The sequence below is a fragment of the Lynx canadensis genome, chromosome B1, assembly GCF_007474595.2.
Source record: "Lynx canadensis isolate LIC74 chromosome B1, mLynCan4.pri.v2, whole genome shotgun sequence".
Classification (NCBI taxonomy): Eukaryota; Metazoa; Chordata; class Mammalia; order Carnivora; family Felidae; genus Lynx; species Lynx canadensis.
Genome location: NC_044306.2, coordinates 176,052,201 through 176,077,486, shown reverse-complemented (window position 1 = coordinate 176,077,486; position 25,286 = coordinate 176,052,201). Strand labels below are relative to the sequence as shown.

The 25,286-nt window shown below is 36.3% G+C and overlaps 1 protein-coding gene across 1 annotated transcript in view; it reads right to left on the bottom strand.

Moving 5' to 3' along the window:
* ARAP2 (ArfGAP with RhoGAP domain, ankyrin repeat and PH domain 2) overlaps positions 1-25,286 on the bottom strand; it is a 216,413-nt gene that overhangs the window by 82,695 nt on the left and 108,432 nt on the right. Inside the window, 10 exon segments of the mRNA XM_032593080.1 lie at positions 10,100-10,163; positions 10,352-10,424; positions 10,426-10,527; positions 10,529-10,552; positions 11,211-11,236; positions 11,239-11,265; positions 11,268-11,311; positions 13,349-13,390; positions 13,392-13,487; positions 14,385-14,388. Coding sequence (XP_032448971.1) covers positions 10,100-10,163; positions 10,352-10,424; positions 10,426-10,527; positions 10,529-10,552; positions 11,211-11,236; positions 11,239-11,265; positions 11,268-11,311; positions 13,349-13,390; positions 13,392-13,487; positions 14,385-14,388 — 502 coding nt within the window.

The following is a 25,286-nucleotide window of genomic DNA, read 5'->3' as shown; positions in this document are numbered from 1 at the left end:
TCCCTCTCCCCCTTCCCTTACTCACATTCTCTCTCTTTAAAAACAAAACAAACAACAACAAAAACTATATAGTTGTCATTTCTGAAAGATATTTTTTGCTAATTTAGTATTTAGGTTACCAGCTGCTGGTTTGCTAATTTTGTCAGGTTTTTTTTAAATGCTGTTTTTGTTTTTTCCCCAAAACACTTGAAAATATTTCGATATATTGTCTTCTGGCTTGCACTGTTTCTGATGAGACACCCCTCATTTTTGTCACCTATACTTTCTTTGAAGCCTCTCGGACCTCTCAGCACTGATTTTTTTTCCTGACAATGGTTTTCAGAAATTTAATTATGCTGTATCTCTTGATGTGGTTGGATCGTCTCTATCATGCTTGAGGTATGCTGGTCGTAGGACATATATGGCTCATAGTTTTTATCAATTCATATATTTGCCCCTAATTCTACAAAGATTTTTTAACTTCTTTCCCTTCTCTAGTTTTGGGATTCTAAGTACATTTACATGAGACTGCTTGATATTGCCCCACTGGTCATGAGATTCTGTTGATTTTATTTAGTCTTTTTCCTCTCTGTGCTTAAGTTTTGATAGTTTCTACTGTCATGCTTTCAAGGTCATCAATCTTTTTTTTATGTAGAACCTACTCGTGCATTAAGCTGATCCAGTGAAATTTTCTTTTCAGATAGCATATCCTTCAGCTTAGAAGGATAATCCATTTGCTTCTTTTTAATTACCCATTTTTCTTCATTATGTTTGTTTTCCTTTGCATCTCTGAATATATTTATAATATTTAATAATCACTATCTACAAGTCTTGCTAATTCCATTATCTTTCTCACTTCTGGGTCTGTTCCTATCAATTGATTTGCAGCTTTTTGGCAACACAAGCAATTTTAATCATACACTAGATATTATGAGTGCTGAGTATCAGGACTGTAGTCTTCTTTTACAGAATGTTGATGTTATTTTGGTATCATTTGCCTGTTGACCCCTGGCGACTAAATTACTTGTGGAGAACCTGATGCTTTGCAGATCTATTTTTAATCTTAGTAATAAGGTAAAAAATAAATCTAACTTTAACCTATTAACCTTAATTCTATGGTGTTACCTTTTTGAGGTCTTTGCCAATGCCATGTGTGTTTAATGAGGTCTAACCTAGCTGGACAGAATGTGAACATACTCCACTGTGGTCTAAGTTCTGGGAGTTGTTCAATTCATAGTACCACAGGAGCAGTTTTCTGCCTAGCCTCTGGGAACCTCACCGTACAAATACCCAGATTAGTACTGAGCCAAACGTGGAAGGAAACTTCTATGAGGATTTCCAAAACTTTTTTTTTTTTTTTCATATGTTCTCTGTTCTGATACTATCTCTGGAAAATTTTAGCTACTACAGATTTCCTAAACTCCCCTCCCTCTCTACCTTTCTAATGTAGCAAAACACCACATTCTGTTTTGGTCTGCCATTCCTGGGCAGAGTGAATAGACTGAAAAAGTGCCTACAGGTTAAAAAAAAAAAAAAAAAAAAAAAAAGACAAGGGTGACCTTAAATCTTACTTTGTTTGTTTCCCTTCTCTCCATAATCACAATCCGGAATGCTTATTGTCCCATACATTTGAAAATAGTTTCATATATGTCACCCAGTTTTCTGGTTGTTTGAAATGGGAGGGCATGTCCATTCCATATTTCCTCGTAGACAGAAAGGGGAGTCTGGCAATTTTATTTAGTCATTGCGTCCATAAATCTCTCTCATTTTAATTTGTGGAGATACAGTATTTTTCCCCCAACCTTCAAATAGGAGTTTGCTGCATTAAGGACAGAAGTTTAGTGAGAAGCAAGCAAACAATTGCTAAGAAAATCTGCAGATAAAGAGACTGTCACAAAAATAATGCAGGAAGAAACAATATTCTAAATATCTTGTTTCTTTTGAAGCCAACAGTTCAGTAAAATGTGTCAAAGCATCTAATTCCCCAGGACAAGCAAAAGCTCCAGTTTTTCAATCTCATCTCTGTACACTATAAGGCATCACCTAAAGGGATGGGAGAAACAGCCTTGTTTCAAGTCTGCTTAAAACTTTTAATGGTGTTCCACTGGCTGCAGAATAAATCAAAATTCACACTTTTAACAATAGTATTTTTTTAAGTTTTAAAGTATCTTAAAAAAAAAATACATCTTCGTATCCTTGTAAAGAACATGCAATCCTTTCCAGAACAAGCCAAGTTATTAATCACATTTAGCTGATAATACTAGATGGTATCAATCTATCTTTCTGAGTTTATGGTTCACATTTCCTCCTCAGGAACTCAAGGTCAAGGCCAACTTGCACTGAAATTCTTCCCTAGCCATATTCCTCTGAACTTATTGTTTCCACCACTTAGAATACCTTAGTGTCTTAGCCCCCTCATTTTTTTCCTACTGAAGTCCTACATAGTAGTCTAAATCTAGTTAAATATACTTCTCTTAAAAAAAAAAATTATTACCATGCCCACATTTCTTGAGCAGGCAATCTTCTCATTCTTTGGTACCTTTTCAGATATTACCACATTTTACTTGTTCATTAACCTTATCTAGTATATGGAAGGTGCTTTAAACTGTGTAAAAGAACTTTTGAAGCAAATAATATATACTTTAAAATCTAGCTTGTGTTAAATAGTCATGCATTCCCTTTATTGTAATTCTATTTAAAAAAATAACTTTATAATACAAATTTGAATAGTTTCTTTCTTTTTGCAAAACCTGTGGGGGCGGTGAGGGAATAGAATCTCTTGTTGTCTTGGCAACATTCAGATTAAACTATCTGTAGGAATTAAATCCTCAGTAAGTTACAAAAGCAGTCAAGCTGATATTGTGGGCAATCGGCTACTATTTTAATTTGCAATTACATGCACAATTTAGAAACCACTTTAAGATAATTCACGCTCCAGAGTATTGCTAACACATCAGCTGCTGCAAAATACAATTCAAGGAGGGAAAAAAACATCATATGTAATAAATTGATATGAAATAAGAATCTAAAACTCAGAGTGTTAATCTCTGAAAATTGAGAAAAGTAATCTGTTCCATAATTGTGGAATGTATTGATGAAGGGTTTATTCTCCCAGGGTTACCTTCTTTATGTCAGGAATTTGCATTAAAAACCGAATGCAGTCAGGCTTGGGAGCCATCAAGTGCATTAGCTTTACTATAGGTCAACCAAGAAATCTAAACAAACAAACTAAACCAAAAACAAAGAAACATGTCAGCCTTTTGTTTCTGATAACATATCTGAGTTATTCATAAGGTATTCATTATAACCAACACCTTTCAGTAAAAGCTTAATAATAGGTGTCTTTGACAAATGGGCATGTAGCTATATAAAGTGAAAATCGTCAACAGAATGGCTTATTCATCAGAAAACATACGCAAAAGTGCAGGCTAATGTGCAGAAACAGTTTTCACATTTTAAGAAAAGGATGTTTTGAACATTCCAGTTAAAGTGGATATATAACCTACTGTCCAGGAAATGCCTTCTGACCTCATGGTCCAGAACACTCACTAACAATAGACATTCAAAAACATAATTTTTTTTTCACAAAAAGAAATTCTGACTAAGGCATAAAAGAAAAGCAGAGTCTAAGTCCCATAATATCACCAAATAGCAGGCCAGAAACCCTTAAGTGTAATCAAGAAAGCTTATTTTCCAAAATAACAATTTTTAAAGTATACAAAGAATACACATTAAAGTGACACCATCTGGAACACCTTCTGTTTAGAGATTTTTAGAGCAAAAATGCTGTGTGTGTGTGCAAATTATTATTGCAATATTTTTCTGTATAAAGACAATCACGCTATGTACATAAATCACCGTGAAGATTAAAATATATCTAAATATTGATTATATTCAGTAGATGATTATCAATTTATGAACTTTTCCAATTCAGGGGGCTTTCTCCTCCTCTCTTTAAGAAATATTAATATATTTTGGCACTTTAATCAAGGTAGACAAGGATAGGGGAAAGATGTGAAATTTATTTATTAAATTTATTTACGACTTTCAAGATATTACTAGCAAAAAAACAAACAAAAGTTAAACTTAGAGTTGGTTTCTCTCTCTTTCAATTATTCACCCTAGCTCTATATGCCATCATATGAATAATTGAGGAGTTGTTTTACTTCCTAAAGCCACAATTTTATCTGTCATTGACAAGTTTAACAATCTACTTTAGCTTACAGTCATTATTTCCCAACAGACTAATAGATCAAAAAAGAGATGAAAAAGAGGGCAGTGCAATGAAATCCCCTTCTTTTGACATGGTATTAAAACAGCTCTTAAGCAATCACATCTATAATTAACTAGCCCCTGTTTGAATACTGGGAGAGGAGCACATATTCTCTATCTTGGTAATGATACAACCATTCCTAAAGCCACCCAGGCCAAAAGCTCAGGAGTCATCCTTATCTACAGGTCAAAAAGCAATGAAAACCATCAGATGGATACCTTTCTCAAACATTCTACCCAAAAGATCTAGAAAGTTACTGGCATCCAAAACCATCCATCAGTTTCTCTTTTCTTCCTGTTACAATCAAGGGACCTTGCTTTCTTCTTGTCCTTTCTATCTTCAATATCTCCATTGTTGCATCTCTTTCCCATCAGAATTTAAACTTGCACAAGTTCAAACCATCTAAAAAACAAACTGCACACATATTCCCTTTCTGAGACAAATCCCTTCTACCTCGATAATCCTATTAACCTGCAGACATCCTCACCAAACTCCTCACCAGCTGTTCCAAGTTACTCAATTCCCAAAGTTAACCTAATCCAGTTTCTGCTTTATCACTTTTGCTCTCTTCAAAGTCACCAGATGGACTCCACATCAATTATCCAGTGAAGTATCTGCCCTCCTCAGGCAACACCTAACAGTTTTGACTATTTCTGCCTTTTTGAAATACTGTCTCTTCCTGGGTTTTATGACACCTCTCTTGGTTTCTTGCCTCACCCTCTGGATAAACTAGATTAAAATCCCAAGGCGGCTACTCCACCCTGACAATCAACCAGCCACTAAAATCATGTGCATTCATCATGGCTCTAACACACTACTTCTCTAAAGACTCACTCTATAGACTCTAACTAAGTGACTTCCTCTTCTTCCTTCTATATATAGGTAACTTCAAAAATCTATTTTCTCCATTAACCTGTATATGAATATCAGATCCATAAATACAACTTCCTCCTAGCACTTTGTCCTTAGAATGTTTACAGGCAACTCATGTTCAAACGTCTAAAATCAAACTCATTATTCCCAAGCTCCCTCTCAAACCTGCTCTTTTGCCATTATTCCCTATTTGAAGTCAATTTTATTTACACAACATATACAAAGGTAAATACGCACACATATATACATACACATATGTGTACATGTACATATAAATAAACAGATATATAAATATGACAGCCTACTTTGCCCTACGCAAGGTGCACGGCCTGGTGCATCTGCATTCTCCATGTTCTGTCAGAGTTTCTTAATCTAGTGCACTCACAATCTCCCAGGCTGATTCTTTTTTTTTTTTTTTTTAAGTTTGCTTATTTATTTTTTTGAGAGAAACAGAGAGAGAGCGTGTGCACATGCAAATGTGCATGGGAGAGGGACAGAAAGGGGGAAAGGGAGAATCCCAAGCAGGCTCTAAGCTATCAACACAGAGCCCAACATGGGGCTCAATCCCACAAACCATAAGATCATGATGTGAGACATCAAGAGTCAGATGCTTAACCCACTGATCCACCCAGGTACTCTACCCAGGCTGATTCTTCACGACTCAAACTTTTGACCTCCCTTCTTGCAGCTCTCTAATTAGGTAAGAATTACATGGAGCTATATATACACACACATATACACACACACACACACACACACACACACACACACCTACACACACATATTTTCCTAACAAAATATTTTTTTTTATGTTTTATTTATTTTTGACTGAGAGAGACAGAGCATGAGTGGGGGAGGGGCAGAGACAGAGGGAGACAGAATCCGAAGCAGGCTCCAGGCTCTAGGCTGTCGGCGCAGAGCCTGATGCGGGGCTCGAACTCACAGACCGCAAGATCATGACCTGAGCCGAAGTCGGACACACAACGGACTGAGCCACCCAGGCGCCCCTTAACAAAATATTTTTCTAACAAAGTAATTTAATTTTTCTAATGAAATGCTGAAATTTTAAATTCTGGTAACTTATATTGTTTATCCAGGCTCTTGTTACATTTGTTGACTTAATTCTTGAGAACAATTTGGTGTGGTAAATTAAACAATACTTGTTTTAAAAACAAAACAAAACAAAACAAAACAAAACAAAACAAAAAATCTTTACGTTGTTAAGCTACAAACTGACCTCAACTCGATTTCAAAATGGATTTGTGAAAATAAAAGAAAACCCTGTTTAGAATGGAGTCAGGAAGGAAAAAAGGAGAACTCTCATTTACAGACACTAGTCAGTCAATTAATTGCAGACCCAACAGGAAAGGAATCTTGCGAGTCCATTCTACTTCAATCTTTACTACTCCAGCAGGAGGAAGAAAGGTTTTCTCCTCCACAGCAACTGCCCAGCCAACGAGAGACCGTCAAACCTCAGCCAATGAAAAGTCACTATAAACTACCAGTTTAGTCTAAAGGGCTTTTCGTTTATAAAAGCCCCCCAAGTCCCCATTTGCCTCTATAAAAGATTACTCCTTTTCTTTTTTTCTCTGGACTTCCAATGCTTTCACTGTAGCTCACTTGTCCCTACTTGCAATTCTTTATTCCTAAATAAATCCATTTTTGCTGGTGAAATAACTGGCAGCTTTATTTTTGAACTCAGAGATTATTCTCCTCAATATCATATAGGCACTGTAAGGCTGTTACAAGTGCTTAAATAGTGCCTGTTACACAGTGAGTTCTATACATTCTCATCATTGTGTTCTGGTTCTTGTCAGAATATTATTGATTTAGAGAAAACAGGAAAAGCAAGAAAAAGCAGGATGTAAGCATGTGATAAATATAGTTGTTTCCAAATGGTACATTTTGTATGGCAGTTGTTCAAAGAGACTTAAGGAAAATAAGTTGGTTACAGATTTGTCCCTGTATTTCTCCTACTCTTGTCATACTCTTTGTTCTCCGCTTTAGTAAAAATGCTTGCAATGTACTTTGTTAATAACTCACGTAGATAAAATTTTGAAATCATTATCAGAAACACAATTAAGCAGCTTTGACCATTATTTTGCAATTCCATTAGTTTTCAACTATTCTAGGAACTCAGAGCGTATCTGAGTTCGCTTCCTGATTCATGGAGTCCAGTGGAAAGGTCAAGATGTTACAAAATAACAAAACGTTCAGTCTTCTGGCTCCCCTATTTTGTGTTCATAAGGGAATGCACTGCATGTAATAAGCACTAAATAAAAATTCATCAAATTGAACAAGTCTAAAACCTTTTTGCTACATTTTAATCCATGTTTGCAACATTTTAATTAAAACCTCTGTGTCTGGTCAAATCCCCCTTAGCCTGAAAATGGTAAAAAAAAAAAAAAAAAAAAAAAAAAAAAAAAAAAAAAAGAACCTTGGCTTTAGTAACCTAATAATGTAAATGATAAATACAATAAATTCACTATAAGTTGCTGTTTATTTGTTTTAAAAACATAAGTTCTGGGAGTTCAGACTCCAAATCTGTATTGCTGACCACTTTTTTCCTTTGCCACAAAGGTAAGAGGCAGTTGGCATTCCATAAATATGAATAGATGATTGTAAAAACTGCATTATGCCAATGCTTCAATGATATCATACCACTATACATAATACTACCTCATTATTATTGGTGAATACATAGTTAACAGTACTCTGTTAATATAGCAAAACCTATCATCTGGTACCAAAAATCAGAATCTTAAGTATCATGAACACTTATAATACCAGAAAGAAACAAGTAAAAACACAAAATACTAATTATGCCTATAAACTAAAAAAACACCTTCTGACATTAATATCTAATCAGCAATATGCTTGTTGTCTAAAGCTGTAATGTCCTCACATGAAACTGAAGACAGGTTCAGACAACTGTTGAAAGTCATTATTCATGTCACCAACAAAGAAAATTAACTGGAGGGAAGGCTAATTCAGCTATATTTTACATTATGGATGTTTCTGCAAATATCTTGTACTCTGGTAGAGCTAAAAATACCAGCATCAGTGTAATTAGGGATTTAATTTTTTTTTAATATTTATTCATTTCTGAGAGAGGAGAGAGAGAGAGAGACAGAGACAGAGAGACAGAGATGGAACACAAGTGGGGGAAGAGAGGAGCAAAAAGAGAGAGGGAGACACAGAATGTAAGCAGGCTCCAGGCTCTGAGCTGTCAGCACACAGCCTGATGTGGGGCTCGAACTCACAAACCGTGAGATCGTGACCTGAGCAGAAGTCAGAAGCTTACCCGACTGAGTCACCCAGATGCCCCAGTATAACTAAGGGATTTTAGAGCAAATGGTTAGAAAAAAAAAAAAAGTTTGTTCAAGAGACTATACCTAATTGTGATATGACCCTACCTGTTCCTTCCTAGGCTCTTTTTCTGGATCATCCTCCTCTTCCTACCCTCTAATTATTGGAGTCCTTGGGCTTCATCCTCAAATCTCTCCTGTCTCTACTCTTTGTCTAGGTGAATCCATCCAATTCCTTTGCCAATGACTCTTCAAACTTCTACCTCCAGCTGCAACCTCTACGCTTAATTCCAGACTTATATATCCACATGCCCACTCACCAGCCCCACTTTGCTATTAAAGTCAATGTCACCATTTTCAAAACCAAATTCTCAACCTACTACCCTAAACTGACATAATATCCTAACTCTAATCTCCTATATCTGTTATCTGAAAAAAACATCATCATCATTCAGGTACTTGCTCAGGCCAAAAACTTGGGGTCATCCTTGACCCCACTCACCTGATCCATGAACAAACCCTCTGTCCTCTGCCTTCCCAATGGCTCCAACCACTCCTCAACACTGTCTTATTATGTCAGTCATCTCTTGTCTGGCCTCTGTAGCAGCACCTAAATGGATAATCACTTCTACTTTTGTCCCCCAGAAGCATTGTTCCCCCGGAGTCAGAGAAGACCTTTAAACATCTGCATCAGATCATTCTACATCCCGGCTCTCCAAATGAGCAGCTTCCCATCATGCTCAGAATGAAATTCAAATTTTTACACATATTATGACCTGTGAGGCCCTCTATGATCCAGCCCAGGGAGATCTCTGAAGTAACTCTTTTTCTCTTTTGAAATACTTTCTTTCTACCATCTCATTCATTCAAATCTCCCAGCCAACAGCAGCTTGCTTGCAGACCATGAACATGCTAAGACATGTAGGCTCTTCAAAACATCCCGGAACACTCTCTTCTGGCTGCTGAATGGTCTGCTTCTTTGCTTCATGCACATCTCTCACCACCTTATCTAAAACAGAATACTGTCCTGTCAGGCTCTCTCCTTACCTTATTTTTCTTCAAGCGTTTAAAATTGATGCACGTGATACTATGTAATTATTTTTTTGTCTGCTCACATTCTGTTTCCTACCACTAGTATACATGCTCCGTGAGGGCATAAAATCATTTTACTCAGCACTGTAACCCCAGTACTTAGAACAGTACCTGATACACAGTAGGTGCTTAGTATTGTTGTTGAAGTGAATACATTCAAGAAATCGAGTTTTATTTGTGCATGACTCACATGCATAGATAATCAGGATAGTATACATATTCATCATATACCTATACTGAAAACATATTTACAACTTCCAAGATGCTTCCCAATATTTAAATGTGAATGTCCCAAAAGAATCTAAGTCTATAAAAAACTAAAATGATTGATCACTACTTATTTTGTCATAATACCAAAAATACGCAAGCTTTATTAGTATATTCTTTCTACTCAAGAGTGCATGTATGAGCACACACGCACGCGCGCGCGCACACACACACACACACACCACAGACATACACATACTTCAGACAGCTTCAAAAGGCTATAAAATATGGGTTCTCCTTCAAAGAAGATAACCAAAACATCCTGAAAAACTGTAATAAGAGGTAAAAAGCAAAAAAATGCACTTACCTCCCTTTTTCTACCAAGAGCAAGACATCTATTTTTTCCCCATTTTGAACCACTGTGCTGATTGCTGTAGGGAGAGAGAAAAGCATGAATATATGATTTAGAACAAGACGCTAAGTACCCATAAAGACAACAATTATAATCATAGTACTTAGTTATGTTTGGAAGTAAGGCATAATTTTATGATGCTACTATTATCATATGCAATAAGAATTGCAATCCAAAATATAAGATGAGAGAGGAAAAAAATCTTACTTAGCTCTTGCAGTCTTCTTAAGTGCATTCTATATTCCTGAACTTCTTGCATTGGAAGGCCAAAAAACGCAAACTAGATTGTCCATAGAAAACCAGCCCTTTCTCCACTGATCCAGGGTATGGCAGTCTTTGTAGTAGAGTTGACCAATCAAATCATAGTCAGCTTCTGTTAAGTTATTCAGCAACAAAGGGAACAAAATGCTGTTAAAACAAATACAGAAAAGTAATAAAGACAGTGAAAATAGGAACTACCTTCCCTACGACAGATTGAGGAAGGTAGGAAAACAAAATAGTTTTTCTACCTAAAAATTTAGAAGTAATCCAAATTTCGAAACAATTATTTAACTTTCTATCAGTCTTACAACTGAACAGCGTATAATGCATTTGTCAAATGGCAGCATCTTAAACCACTTTTTTTTTTATATAGTACAGACTGAAATAGGAAGACATTCTCTATACTGATTTGTGGCATTTTTCAAAACATCAACCTTCAACAATGTTGTCTCCATTTTGTATCTTTGGCTGGATCTGTTCCTTTCCCCTTTGTGTATACCATGAATAACATATTTACCTATAAAGAGACATACACAGAGATGACTTTATAATAGTGAAAAGATCTTAATCATAACAATATGGCTTTAATTCAAAGAATGATTTCTCCAAGGTCTTACATTATTTTTTTCTCTGCTTAAGGCTCTAGGAAGGAAGCTCTTAATCTCTTTTGACCATAACCTTTGAAAAATTAATGAAATATGGTCATTTTTCCCAGAATCTTGTATAAAATTTTACTGGACCCTCTGAAGCTCAACCAGAACTCCAAATTAAGAATCTTCCCGGACTTAGGATAAATATGCAATACCTTGGCTATTGCCTCTGTCCATTTCTTTGAGCTTGAGATGTTTCTGCTCCAAATAAAATGCACGTTCTGAGGGTAAATAGATCTCAAAGGTAAAGATGGGCCTATAGCACACACCGAATAAAAAGATATCACTGTATCACTGTTTACTTTTGGTTCTTATGGAAACAACACAAAAGTCAAGGTTTTAATTAAATTCCCTTTGAAAATCGGATAATGCTTTGAAATATATCATCTTTTCCCAATGATTTACACTTTAATTCATTCAAATAATGGAATACACTGGATCAGACAAAAGGAACAGTCTTCCAATTAATCACCCTACTGCAAGGCTTTGTTATGCCCTATATATCACTTATAAGTTCTGACCCAATGTGGCAAAGGGCTCTGGCTCTCTTGGTTTCCTCTTCCCTCTCAGACCAGGCCATCTTGGTTATTCTATTTAAAGCAAACATTGTCCAAACAGTTCTCTAATTAGTCCTCTTCTTGTCTTAACAAATTTTCCTCCCATCATCTCATCTTATCACAAAACTGTATCTCCCTACTGTAGCTAAAATTACAGTAACATCCCAGGTCCTGAATTCTCCCTGGAATCCGTCCATAACTCCAACTATTTCCTGGAACATGGTTAGGTACATCGTTGCTGTTACCTAAGAAAACTTCAAAATACCGTATATCAAAGTTCTCTTCCTTCTTCCTCTTTTTCTACCCCCAAACGGTTGTGTTTTCCCTCATGTTTCAATTTCGAGGCCATCTATTTTATCAACAAATTCAAAATCTTGGGGTTTAATTTCTTCCTAACAGCAGCTCTTCACCAAGAGAGACAGTGAATCTCATTAGTTCCATCATAAGATTCTCTCAAACCCGTTTTTTTTTTTCTTTTTAATGCTCTCTTTCTCTATGTAAACTCTCAGTAATTGTCATCTACCTCCCATCTCTCCCTTACCATTTCAGCCAGCTTTCTTCCTCAAATGCAAAATTATGTAGCTCCTCCCCATCTAAATTAGAGTTCAAACTCTAGAAATGCTGTTCAAGGACACTCAGAATATGACTGCAATAATTATTTTTAACCTTATCTCATTGTAGATAGTTTCTGCTGCATGTCTGCTTGTACCAAGAACATTCTATCAAGCCCGTTTCATTTGAATATGATTATATGCTGACATGAAGTAATATATTTTAAATTATGTTTTATTTACTACTTAGGTATCTGAATACTAGAATGCATTTAATATTTATAGTAAGCCACACTAAGTTATTTATTCATTTAGAAAGAAGCAATGTGAAGGTTAAAACAAAATCACTAATAATCAGTTTTCTTTACAAAAATCTAATTAGATTTACTATAAAACAATAGTCACCTCAACTAGTATATACTGGTCATCACATGATGATACTATCTTATGTGTAATTTATGTAAATAACAAAGCTTTACAAATCTCTTCCCATTCTCATAAAATTTATATTAAAATACTATGTTTCTATATAACTAGCTAGCCAGATTTTAGTATTTACAGTTTTTCACTAAGTACATCAAAAAATTAAATTTCACACTAAGTATCTTAGATGGCTTGTTTTTAAAAGTCCTTACAAAAAAATCTATTAAACCATTCATTGAGTCAAATACATTAAATAAACAATGCTTACTGTTTTAATCGCTATGTTTTTGAAACCATTAAAAGCTAAAGTAAATCTTCAAGGAATCTGGCATTTCAATATGGTCTTAAATAAATTTAGTTTTTTTTATTTTAATGTGAATAAGTCATCACTATTTTCCTTTGTCACCTATTTGAATGATAATACACTAAATGAATGCATAAATTATGCCATTAGTCCTTGATTTTAAATAATGAGTAAATGATAAACATTTAGGACTACATGTTCTAGAATGGAATGCCATAAATTATTTAAGGTTAGATGCAAATACATTAGCCTTTCATAGTACCTAGTATAATATTCAATTTTTCTACTTTTTAGCAAATTCCCTAGGAACTTTGGAAGCTGTAAAATGATTAAGCTTCAAGAAACCATTAAAACCTTTTACAAGAAGCAAAGGAATCAAATAACAAAACTCTTATTATCTGGTATGATGACTATCAGAAACTACTCTTCATCTCCTACCTGTTTAATAGTAAACCTACCCGGTATTTAAATAGAAGTCCTCTTTGTGGACAGCCAGCAGATAACTTCACTGAGTTAATGGTGCCATTAGGTGTGGTAGACTTATCATTTTCATAGTAACTCAAGAAGCCTCCTTCCAAAACACACCACTTTTATTGTCTCTAGGAATTTAAATGATAAATTGAGTTATGCCATAATCCTAGTTTTTATAAAACACATGGTTTAAATAACAATTGGATTCAAATACATTTACTGATTTCCTATTTGTGTAAAGAGTATGCTAGTGCTGCATGGGATATACAGTTGTCACTTTCTCTGCTCTCAGAAAATTTACCATCTAGTAACAAGGAATGTACAAGACAAAAATAACTGTGACATTGATGACCAGAAAAGCAGACAGATCCATAAAGAGATTGCTGCAAACAACTCGGAAACAGCAAGGACTGATGTCTACACAGAGTATCAGAGGAAAAAATGCAGTGTAAAAAGTAAGACTGTGGTTGATGTTAGGTAGGTATGCAAAAGAATAAAGGAACCATAACCTGCAGTATCTGGTTAGGGAATTTAAAAATCAAATTGTAAGGGGTCTTCACATTTGGCCTGTGGGCCAAATCACACCATCACATGTTTTTAATAAATAAAGTTTTATTAAATACAGCCACATCTACTCACTTATAGATTGTCTGTGGGCTGTTTTCCCCCTACAAGGGCAGAGCTGAGTTGCAGCAAAGAGCATCTGGCTTGCAAAGCTTAAATAATTTACTATCTGATTCTTTTCGGAGAAGTTTGCTGAGCTTTGATTGTGTAGCTCATGGTGTGCCACTGAAATGGTTTCAGCACAGGGAATGTGATCAGAGATAAATGTTACACACTGCTTACTGCGGAATACAGATTTATGAAGGTGAGGCCAGAGGCAGGGGACCATTTAGGACACTGTCAACAGAAGTCTAGTGAGAAATGAAGACAGCCAAACGTAGGGCAGTCGTAGTAGGGATGGGGGGGAAAGGGTGAAAGGAGGGAGATGGAGAAGAGAAGAGGGAGAGAGAAAGTATGCACGTCTCTATATGGTTTAAGGAGATAAAACATATAATGTTAAACTCGGGGAATAAGGAAGAGCTTATAAATGGTCATACCATTATTTTTAGCTTTGATTACAAGGTTGGCCATAAGGTCCACTTTTATTTAAAAGAAATAAAGTACAAACTGTTTTTAGTGAGTGCAGTGAGTTTTCTTTTAGACTGACTGGGAGATATCTGTTGGAAATCAAAGTCAAGACACTATGAGACAGATCACTCTATAGATTTGCATCTTGGAGCAAGGAAAGGGCTCAACAACTTGAAAGTCTTTAGAGTACAAGCAAGCAGTTGTAAATTTAAACCAACCAAGGATAAAATCTCAGGAAACTAAATTATAAGCAGCAGTAGGAGGGGACAAAAAGCAATGAAGCAAATGAGAAGAGACAGTGTAAAAAACAGAAAGGCTCAAAGCTTTCCAAAAAGGAATGATTAGCACTATTAAGTATAGCAAAGAAATCTAATAAAAGATGGGCTGAAAACGGTATCTGTTGGTATTCCTTGTAAGAAGGCAACTGCCTAGTTTACTTAGTGTCTATGAAAGAAGCCAAGTTGGGAAGAAATGAAACCAGTCAGGATAGATCAACAGCCTATGCCATTAATAAAAAAGGATATCATAAACTCAAATGAAGGCACGAGATATGGTAAGGCAAATGGCAGACCATCCAAAATGTTTCCCAAGCTGAATGGAAGATGAATGCTTGCTTTCTTCAAAAAGGTAAGAGAATAAAGAGAAGAACTGGAAAGACAGATCTTGAGCTAAGAAGATTATTTAACTAAAATGGTACTCCACCCAGTTAGCCCAATTTCTCCAAGACTGGGCTTAGGCACAATCTCTCTTGGGACTCGTCTCCAAACTTTATTGTCATCAGGCTGAATTAAGTATCCGTCGGTGGCATCCTTAGCACCATGCATCCCTGAGAAGGTGGAACTGGAAGTCAAAGACTCTGGATTCTAACAAGCCTTCATCACTAACTGGGTACTCCTGAAATCAACTTCGCCATTCTCTCAGGTTCCTAATCTCAAAATGAGGATAAGAAAACCATCGAACTCACAGGATTGCTGTGGTGATCGAAAGATGCAATACATGTGAAGCATGTAGAAGTGACTTTATAGATGGCTGTTTAAACATATACTGACAATTTTAAAATAATATTTTAAATATAACTGCAATTTGAACAATGTAGCAAATTAAAATGTGTTTATACAGAAATGCTATAAGCTATTTGATAACGAGGACTGTTTTTTTTCTATTTTCAAGAATCACCACACTGTAGGGGCGCCTGAGTGGCTTAGTCAGTTAAGCATCTGACTCTTGATTTCAGCTCAGGTCATGATCTCCCAGTTGATGAGATCGGACCCCGCATGGGGCTCTGCACTAACAGCATGGAACCTGCTTGGGATTCTCTCTCTCTCTCTCTCTCTCTCTCTCTCTCTCTCTCTCTCTTGCCCTCCCTGCTCATGCTCACTCTCTCTCTCTCAAAATAAATAAACAAAACAAAATTTAAAAAAGAATCATCGGGGGCGCCATGGGTGGCGCAGTCGGTATAAGCGTCCGACTTCAGCCAGGTCACGATCTCGCGGTCCGTGAGTTCGAGCCCCGCGTCGGGCTCTGGGCTGATGCTCAGAGCCTGGAGCCTGTTTCCGATTCTGTGTCTCCCTCTCTCTCTGCCCCTCCCTGTTCATGCTCTGTCTCTCTCTGTCCCAAAAATAAATAAACGTTGAAAAAAAAAAATTTAAAAAAGAATCATCACACTGCATGGCCTAGAGAAAGTTTGTTAAAATTATTATTTTCATAAACTGGAAAGTAAAGTTATTAGTTATGGAGAGGATTCAGATGAGGTTGCTAACTCTGTATAAAAATCAAATCAAAAATAAGCAATGGTTAAAGAGCCAACAGGAAAATCATAAATGGAATTACTTTTAAGCCATAGCCGGATGGGTCCAGTATGTACCTCCATTCCCACCAACCCCACACCAGACATGGACAGCGAAGAGACAGTACAACTCAAAAGGACAAAGAACCAAAAGAGATCCACAGTACATAGCAAATGACTCTGACTTGTCTCAGAGGCAAAAGCTTGTACATTCAGACATGCAGAGGAAGGTAACAGGCAGCAAGAATGTTCCACAAGTTCCGTAAATTACGGGAGAGGCTAATACCTAAGGAAGTGTAGGGTGAGAAGTAGATCGGAAACAAGTTTATTATATAAAGGGAATAAGTCCATTCATTTTCTCCCCTGTGCTAAAGCAGCTAAGCAACAAGGCCTCCTCACTCATGTGGAAGTTGGGTCCTTTACTCTGGAGAAACTGGACCAGACAGATTCTAACCTGGGGGCCTCTAGGCATTGTCTTGAGGCAGAGATAAGGTACCACCTGGAAAAAAAAAGTGGTTACGTGTCATTCTACAGACTCCTAGTTATCTGCCCACATTTTCATACAAAATGTTGAAGCCAGTGATAACCAATACCCCAATCCCAACATTCCCAGCAAGAGACTCATGGAGTCTTCTCACACCTGATCCCAAACATGTAAAAGAAACCTTCCAACATAAAAGACAGAGAACGAAATCAAAATATTAAATTTTTAAAATTATAAACATCAGACTGTCAAGGAAAGATAGTGTAGCTTTAAAACAAGTACAGCATGTTCTAAAAAGAAAAAATAAGAACACAAAAAGTTTTGATAATTAAAATAGAATCACGAATTTTAATTTTTTTAAATAAAAAAAGAGAGAAAGCCTAGAAAGAAACTTTCCCCAAACAAGAGGGAGAAAAAACATAGTACAAGATGATGGAGCTGGAAGATCCTAATATTACTTCCAAAAAAAGAGAAAAAGATCAGAGGAAAAGAATTTATCAACGACAAAGAATAATGTCCAAGAATGAAAAAACGAGGAACAAATATCTGTTTTCCATTGAAACCATTTTATCTTTCCTTTGGTACAATAAAAGTTAGAAAAAAAAAAAAAGTTGCTTATAAAGATCACCAATTAGCATGCTGCAACCAGATTAGGTTAAAACCAAACTAAAAAAACAGACCCGCATGAATTTGTGGCCAACTGAAAAGGCATGGTTCCCTAACTGGCAATTCTCAGCAATCTCAACAGTCTGAAAGCAGAAGCAAGAAAAATAGATGGAAAACACTGGCCAAGCTATTCTCTAATAAGAGAAACAAGCAATTCTAGAGGGTAGCAAGAATGAGTCTGAAATCACACAGGGATCCAAATAAAGGTGGAAGAGAGCTGATGAACCAGAACTGGAAATGGTTCAGGGCTGACGAACAAGAATAACGGAGAGGGTCAAAGAACTACATACAGAAGACCTGACTACAAAAATGTCACCATGGAACACACTTTAAAGGTACAGAATGAGCCAAATTCTGCTAATGCATCAACTATGAGAATTTCATTTGTGAAAGTAAATTGTACAGGTTAACAGAATATCTGAGACAATGCAGCCATGAATATAAATAATGGTCCATACACATGAAGCAATATTGGTATAAACAAAACTTAAGCTAAGGATGATTGTTATTGACCACTAAAATGGTAAAGGGGGGAGGAGAAGTTTTTAAGTGCTACAACCAAATTGAGTAACATAATAATGGAAGTCAGAAACTACTTCCTAAAGACTGTATATGTTTTATCTCTTTTAGTTTTGGGTCCTTTTTTTAAAAAAAAAAAGGGGGGGGGGCAAGGCTTATTAGCTAGAGTGGAGTCTAATGGAAGATAGTGGGGCTGGAAAGAAAGTGTCATTTTGGAAATGGGTCTATCCAGGCTCATTCTACTGCCACTGAATTCTAAAAATTATGTGCAAATATAAAGTATTTATTATTTCACTCTTCTAGTGGGTTTTACATTATTATACATTCTAAAGTACCCATGTCACTCCTTGTTTACTTCTCAACTGAAACTTAAACAATGAAAATATAAATAAATCCAAGAGTTCAAATGAAAGGGATGAACACCAACCAAATATAGTGATTTTATATAATCTGTCTTTGCATTGCCAAAATTGGTTATTAAGCTTCATCACTCCCTCTTAACTCCCACTTTAAAGAACTTAAACAATGAGCTTTGCTCATTGAGCAAAAAACCCATTAGTCATCCTATATATATCCTAGTGAAAGACACTAGCATGAAAATTAAATGCTGAAAGATATTATTTTCTATAGGCTTTAGTGATGTAATTCAAAGTCTGTAGTTTGCCAAATGACTCTCTGAATAAGTGAGGTAAAATATTAAATTTGAACATTTTTAAAAAAGAAATGCTAGTAGGGTATCTGGGTGGCTATGTCGATTAAGTGTCTGACTCTGGATTTCGGCTCAGGTCATGATCTAATGGTTTGTGAGTTCAAGCACCATGTCTGGCTCTGTACACACATGACAGTGTGTAGCCTGCTTAACATTCTCTCTCTCTCTCTCTCTGCCCCTCCCGTTTATGCTCTCTCTCTCAAAATAAATAAATTCAAAAAAAGAATTCTAGGAAGAAAAAAATATTTGAAATTTTCAGTCTCTGGGAGTTAAAACTAATTATATTTTAATTATCATCTCACTACCCCATTTCTGGACTCTAGAGATTGTACAAACTCTTAAACTATAGTTATTGCCAAGAATCAAATTATATAAGCAACCCCTAATGTTGCATTTCAAATATACATTAGATCTACAGACATTAAAGCTACTAAATAAGGTTTATACACATAGCTGTAATGAATAAAATCTGTAGATCAGATAATTTCCAGATTTTGATCACTATAGCACGGTTATTTCAGGGCATGTCTTTCTTTTTAAGAAATAACATTGAGATACTTAGGGATACAAGGGCATAATGTCTGCAACCTACTTTTAAGTAACTCTAAACATATGCATACACACACATACACATGTATGTACATATATACATGCATACACAGAAAGAAAAATGACAAAGTAAGACATTAATATTTGGGAAGTCTGGGCAAAGGGTATATGAGAACTCTCTGTACCATGCTTGTAACTTTTCTAAGTGGGAAATTATGTTAACATAACTAAAAAGTTAAAAGAAAATAGTTATCATCCTCCTCTTTAAATTTCCCTTTATCATATGTAGAGTGGGGAGAGAAGTAGAAGAAAGAGATAATGTGTTTAGTCTCAAAAACCATCACAAGGAGAAACACTTAAAAGGTGGAAATCCTGAGAGCTTGAGATCACTGTATTCTGAGATACTGCCAAATGAAAAGTTGAATCATGACTGGAAGAAGAAAACAGCATAAAGAATTTCTCCACGGGCACTAGAAAGGAATGCTCACAGACACCAATCGAAGCCTCTTGGAAGGTGATATACTGAGTTTCCAGGAGCCTCGGATCCTGAGTCACAGTGTGTATTCTGCAGAGTTGTATGAAAATCATGATAGGCCATAATTGTTAAATGAATATTGATGGCAGATTTCTAAAATACATGACAAGGAAAAGTCAAAGTACTAATCAACTGGAGTTATAACTTCAAAACAATGCACTCCGATGATGAGAATAATCTTCATGAAGAATAATGCAAAACCATGCACATTTACTGAGTACTCAGATAATTACTGGCACAGATTAGGAATCTCGCCCCCTGTCCTCATACGGTTTGAAATCCAATCTAAGGGGAAATGTGGTTAGAATAAGAACTATGGTTGGGGGGGGGGTCCCTTTAGGGATTAGAAGCATTCATGGAGGAAGCCACCCTCAGACTAGAATGATAAAAATTTCACAAAAAAACAGCTTTTGAAATTGTTATCCATGACTAAAAAGACAGGTTTCTAAAGTAGTCAAAAATACATTTGGAGGTACAATGAATCACTCCATAACTCTGGGAAAGAACACTATGAGAAAAGTCAAGGAAAGGGGAAACTTCCAAAAATCTATTTGGCCAGAGAACCGGATTACACGTGAAGTTAGCAAATAGGAAAGACAAAGACAGACACAGCAGAGACAGCAGAGGCCAGGCCCCAGCAGTCTCACAGTACAGGTGTTCAGGACTTTGCTCCTTTCTCAGCAGACAAGTGGGAGTCACTGGAAGGTCTTAAAAAAGAAGTGCCAAATGCACAATGCATAAAATAAATGTAAATGCAGAGTCTAATTATGTAAATTCTAATGGGAAAGAAACGACAGATCCTTTAAAAAGGTGAGTGTGAACTCATTTTAAGTTAGAAATATGGACTTGAGGGGATTTCTATAGGATTATCATCACTACAACTCTTGATTTGTCTTTTTCTTTTTAAGTGGAAATGGGCCAGAGGTCAGACAAGGCAGGCACAGATGTTACCTTTGAGGATTTATAATAACAAAGCTGTGATAGGAAATCTTTGCATTCTTACTCATTTGGGAAGCAATGAAAAGCTCACGTTGGGTTGCACCTGTCTGCTTAGCCCAATTCAGATATGCTCTCCTAACTCTGACTTTGAGAATACCCTCTCTGCTACAGAAGAAGTCTTACCGTTAACCAGTTAACCAGATGATGTCCACGAGAAATAAAATTGGGGCCACAGAGAGGGTGACTCTCAAGATACAAGCTGTTTGACAAAAGCTGGTGTGTATGGTAGTTGGACTGGCTGGAGAGGTTGCTCATTCCATTCAATGTTCATATTCAGAACAGGGAAGAAAAACATGATTGGAATTTACTCAAACACACATAAAGGGGCTCCAGAGGTGACCTACTGAAACACTACTGTGAAGCGATGTGACTACTGTGGTTGGGTACACTGGCTGTCGGCTACCACCTGCAGAATATGTATAAACTCCGATGCTACCCGGAAATCAGAAGCAGCTGTGTATACAGACAGCCCCCTGTTGCTGCTTCTGCTGTTCCTCATCCTATCATCACATGTGCCATGCACTCTGCTGCACATTTTATTTCCATTAACTCGCTGAACCCTCAGAAAACCCCTATTAGGGTTAGTTCTATTACACATCCCTTCCTGTCCACAGGCACAAAATGGTTACCTGACTTCGCCAAGATCACACAAGTACTTAGCATCAGAGCTGAGAGCAGAACTCAGGCAGCCAGGCTCTGGGAACCTACTTTACATACTGCTTCTCTGTGCCTGTTATACATGTGAAGCATGTAAGCCCATTTTTAAAACATACTGGAGAGAGGAGAGGTCATGGCTTGGAATACATATGCAGAGTAATTCTAAGATAGTTAAAACAAAACTATTATTTTTTGAAACCATGAAGCTGGTTCCTGATGAAGAATTTCATAAAATGATGGTATTCAGCATTCACTGAAAATAGGAATACACACTAGGAATTCTTTTCATTTGAAATAAATGCGTCTTAGCCTTGAAGAAACATTGTTAGACTATACAAGCCAGGCATTATAGAACAAAAGATCCTCAAAATTCCTCAATGCTAATCTATGAAATTAAATATAAACAGATGATATAGAGTTTCTAGTAAACCGTATCAACCACTCGCTTTTTAAAAAATCAAACACGTGTCAACAAATGACAGTAATACACTAAAGGGGAAAAATACAGTTGAGAGGAGAAAACACAAAACAAAACCAGGATGCTACTGTTCAGCTCTATACTTAGGTTTAATATGAGCTATCAATCTTTCTTTTCATGAACACTAAATTGAGAAGAGAAAAAAAAAGAAAAAACTACAGATCAGTCTTCATAACTTGAGACTAGAAGAACTTCGAATCCTGAAAACCTGAACTGACAATTTGAAGTCTCTCGTAACTCTCCGAAGGACTGCATGCATTTTATCCTGTTTTCTTCCTGTTTAATCATGCTGCTCTATGGCTGTCCTGACAAGCACTGGCAGAGGGGTGCAGTCCAGATGCTTGCCAGCCAGGGCCAAAGGTGACAAACACACTTTCATCTCCAAATCTTTCCAAATAATTCATTTTTTCCCCATAAAGATGGTTCCTGATAGGAGTAACAGCGCTGCAGCATCTTGAGAGAGCAAAGAAGGAAAAAAAAAAAAAAAAAAAAAAACAAAACAAATGGAACTTTGTTTCTTGATAGTTCCATATTTTCTTCATTTTTAAAAATTTTTTCCGTTTATTTATTTTTGAGACAGAGAGAGACAGAGCCTGAATGGGGGAGGGTCAGAGAGAGAGGGAGACACAGAATCCGAAGCAGGCTCCAGGCTCTGAGCTGTCAGCACAGAGCCCAACGCGGGGCTCGAACCCACGAACCATGAGATCATGACCTGAGCTGAAGTCGGAAGCTTAACCAACTGAGCCACCCAGGCGCCCCTTTCTTCATTTTTAAGTAGACACTTATTGAAAAAAATGTTTTGTGTCAGTAATTATATATATAAAATATATGGAGTCTGGTTGACATACAACGTTATATGAGTTGCAGTTGTACAACATACCTCTCAGGTACACAACAGTGATTTGACAATTCTATACGTTATGCATGCTCACTGTGATAAGCACGTTGCCATCTGTCACTATTTGTCAACATTATTATATCACTATGTTCCTGATGCTGTACTTTTCATCCCCATGACTTAATTATTTCATAACTGGAAATCTGTACCTCTTAATCCCCTTCACCATTTTGCCCCTCCTCTCCAACCCCCTCCCCTCTGGTAACCACTAATTTGTTCTCTGTATTTATGATTGTTTTTCTGGGGGTTTTTTTTCTTCGTTTATTTGTTCATTTGTTTTGCTTTTTAGATTACACATGTAAGTGAATTTATATATAGTATTTGATTTGACTCATTTCACTTAGCACAATAACCTCCGGGTCCATCCATATTGTCCCAAATGCCAAGATACCATTCTCTTTTATAGCTGAGTAATAATCCATTGTATGTATGTATGTATGTGTGAGTGTGTGTGTGTGTGTATATATATATATATATATACACACACACACACACCACATCGCCTTTATCTATTCTTCTATGGATAGACATTTATGTTGCTTCCGTAATTTGGCTATTGTAAATAATGCTGCATATATCTTTTTGAATTACTGTTTTCGCTACCAGGTCATATGGTACTTCTATTTTTAATTTTTTGAGGAATCGCCATCCTGTGTTTCACAGTGGCTTCACTGATTTATATCCCTACCGGCAGCACATGAGGGTTGTCCACATCCTTGCCAACATCTATGTCTTGTCTTTTAGATCCTAACCACACTGACAGGTGTAAGATGGTTTGGAGATGCACTTCCCTAATGATTATTAGTGGTTCAGCATCTTTTCGTATGTCTGTTGACCAGCAATTATATATTTTAGGCACAAGTCAAAGACAAAATATTAACAAGTCTCTTGCACTTTTACACTGGTAATAACTTGATTAGAGAAATGGACATTTATTCAATATGTATTTACACGTGACTACTATGTGTTGACACTATTTCAGGCACCAAAGATTTGATAAGCTTGAATAAGCCAGCAAATGCCAATGCCCCAATGAGTTCTCACTCCAGAGAGTGGGAGAAACAAATCCATAAAGGAGGGATCATCTTCATGCCATAGATGCTATGATGGAAGCAAGCAGCACCCTATGAAAGGAAAGAGCTGCCAGCGACAGCATTCTCTAGTAGCACTAAACTGTTGCCTGAAAAATAAGAAAAAGCCAGACTGGGGGAAGTGACCTCCTTGAAAATGAACAGCAACTACAAAAGTCCAGAAGGTCAGAAAAGAACATTACGTGTTGTAGAAACAGAGGACAACCGTGTGGCCAGGCATGTGAGGGTAGGGAGGAGCGATATGAGATGAAGCAGGGAAGGGACAGGAAGGTCTTTTAGGTTATAATAAGGAATAGGGCTACATTCTGGAATGGGAAGCTGCTAAATATATTCAAACAATGAAAATATAAGACCTGTGAATTGACAAATCATAAAAATTATCATTAAATCTGCTTTTGTAGAATAATTTGGAAGGAAACTAGGGTAGTTACTGGGAGACAAGTAAGGGAGGCATTGCAACCCAGAGTACATGATGGGCCAACTGATTCAAGATCTATTTTCAGTTTGAAATGATAGAACTTGCTGACAAACTGGATGGAAAAAATGAAGATCATCGAAGAGTGCATTACCAGGAGATTATTCTCCAATAAAATAGTATCTGTTGTGATACACAGCCAAAGTACAAAAGCTTAATTTCATAGTTCTTAAAACAGGATGTTCCAAAGTGAGAAAACATCCCTAATTAAATTACATATACAAAGAATGCACCAGTTTCTAAATCCATAGTCAATTTAAAAGATAAAAGGAAAGAATGATTTAGTCACAAATTTAAAATATTAATTTATTCCTCAAGTGATTAAGAAAAGCAATCTATTTCAAGGAAATATTAAAACAAACCATTAAGTCTATAAATATTATAAGCTCAATGTTTTTTATTTTGTATTTTATTTTTGCCAAAAAAATAAATGAAAGCTTATTTTTAACTGCTGAGTGCTTATGATACACTGAAGTTTTAGAAAGAAAATCTCATGTTTCAATTTCCCTATTTCATCTTTTTATAAGTGATTGAAGGGTGGATATAAGGTGTCCCACTATTCAGAAGAAATAGTCTAGAATATCTGTAAATTTATTTACAAGTACATTAACTGCTTACTATCTGATTATTTTAATAATTACTACAGTCAATTCATAGATTATTCAGGTACTCCCCTCCCCATTTCTGACCAACTTCTGACTACGTAAGGGTAAATACTAAAGAGCACTAGAAAATGAAAAAATCTCTATAAAATCTTCATTTATTATTGGTTATATTGAGTAAGCGGAGATATTTAAAAATCAATTGCTGAAGGAACCAAAAACATCTAAATTCAAAATGTCACCAGCCATCACACTTGGACCAGGTCAAAGCATTACAATAACATAACACAAATCAGATGTAAAATTCTGTTTCATGCTGAGCATCTCCATTTTTCATTATGAAGAT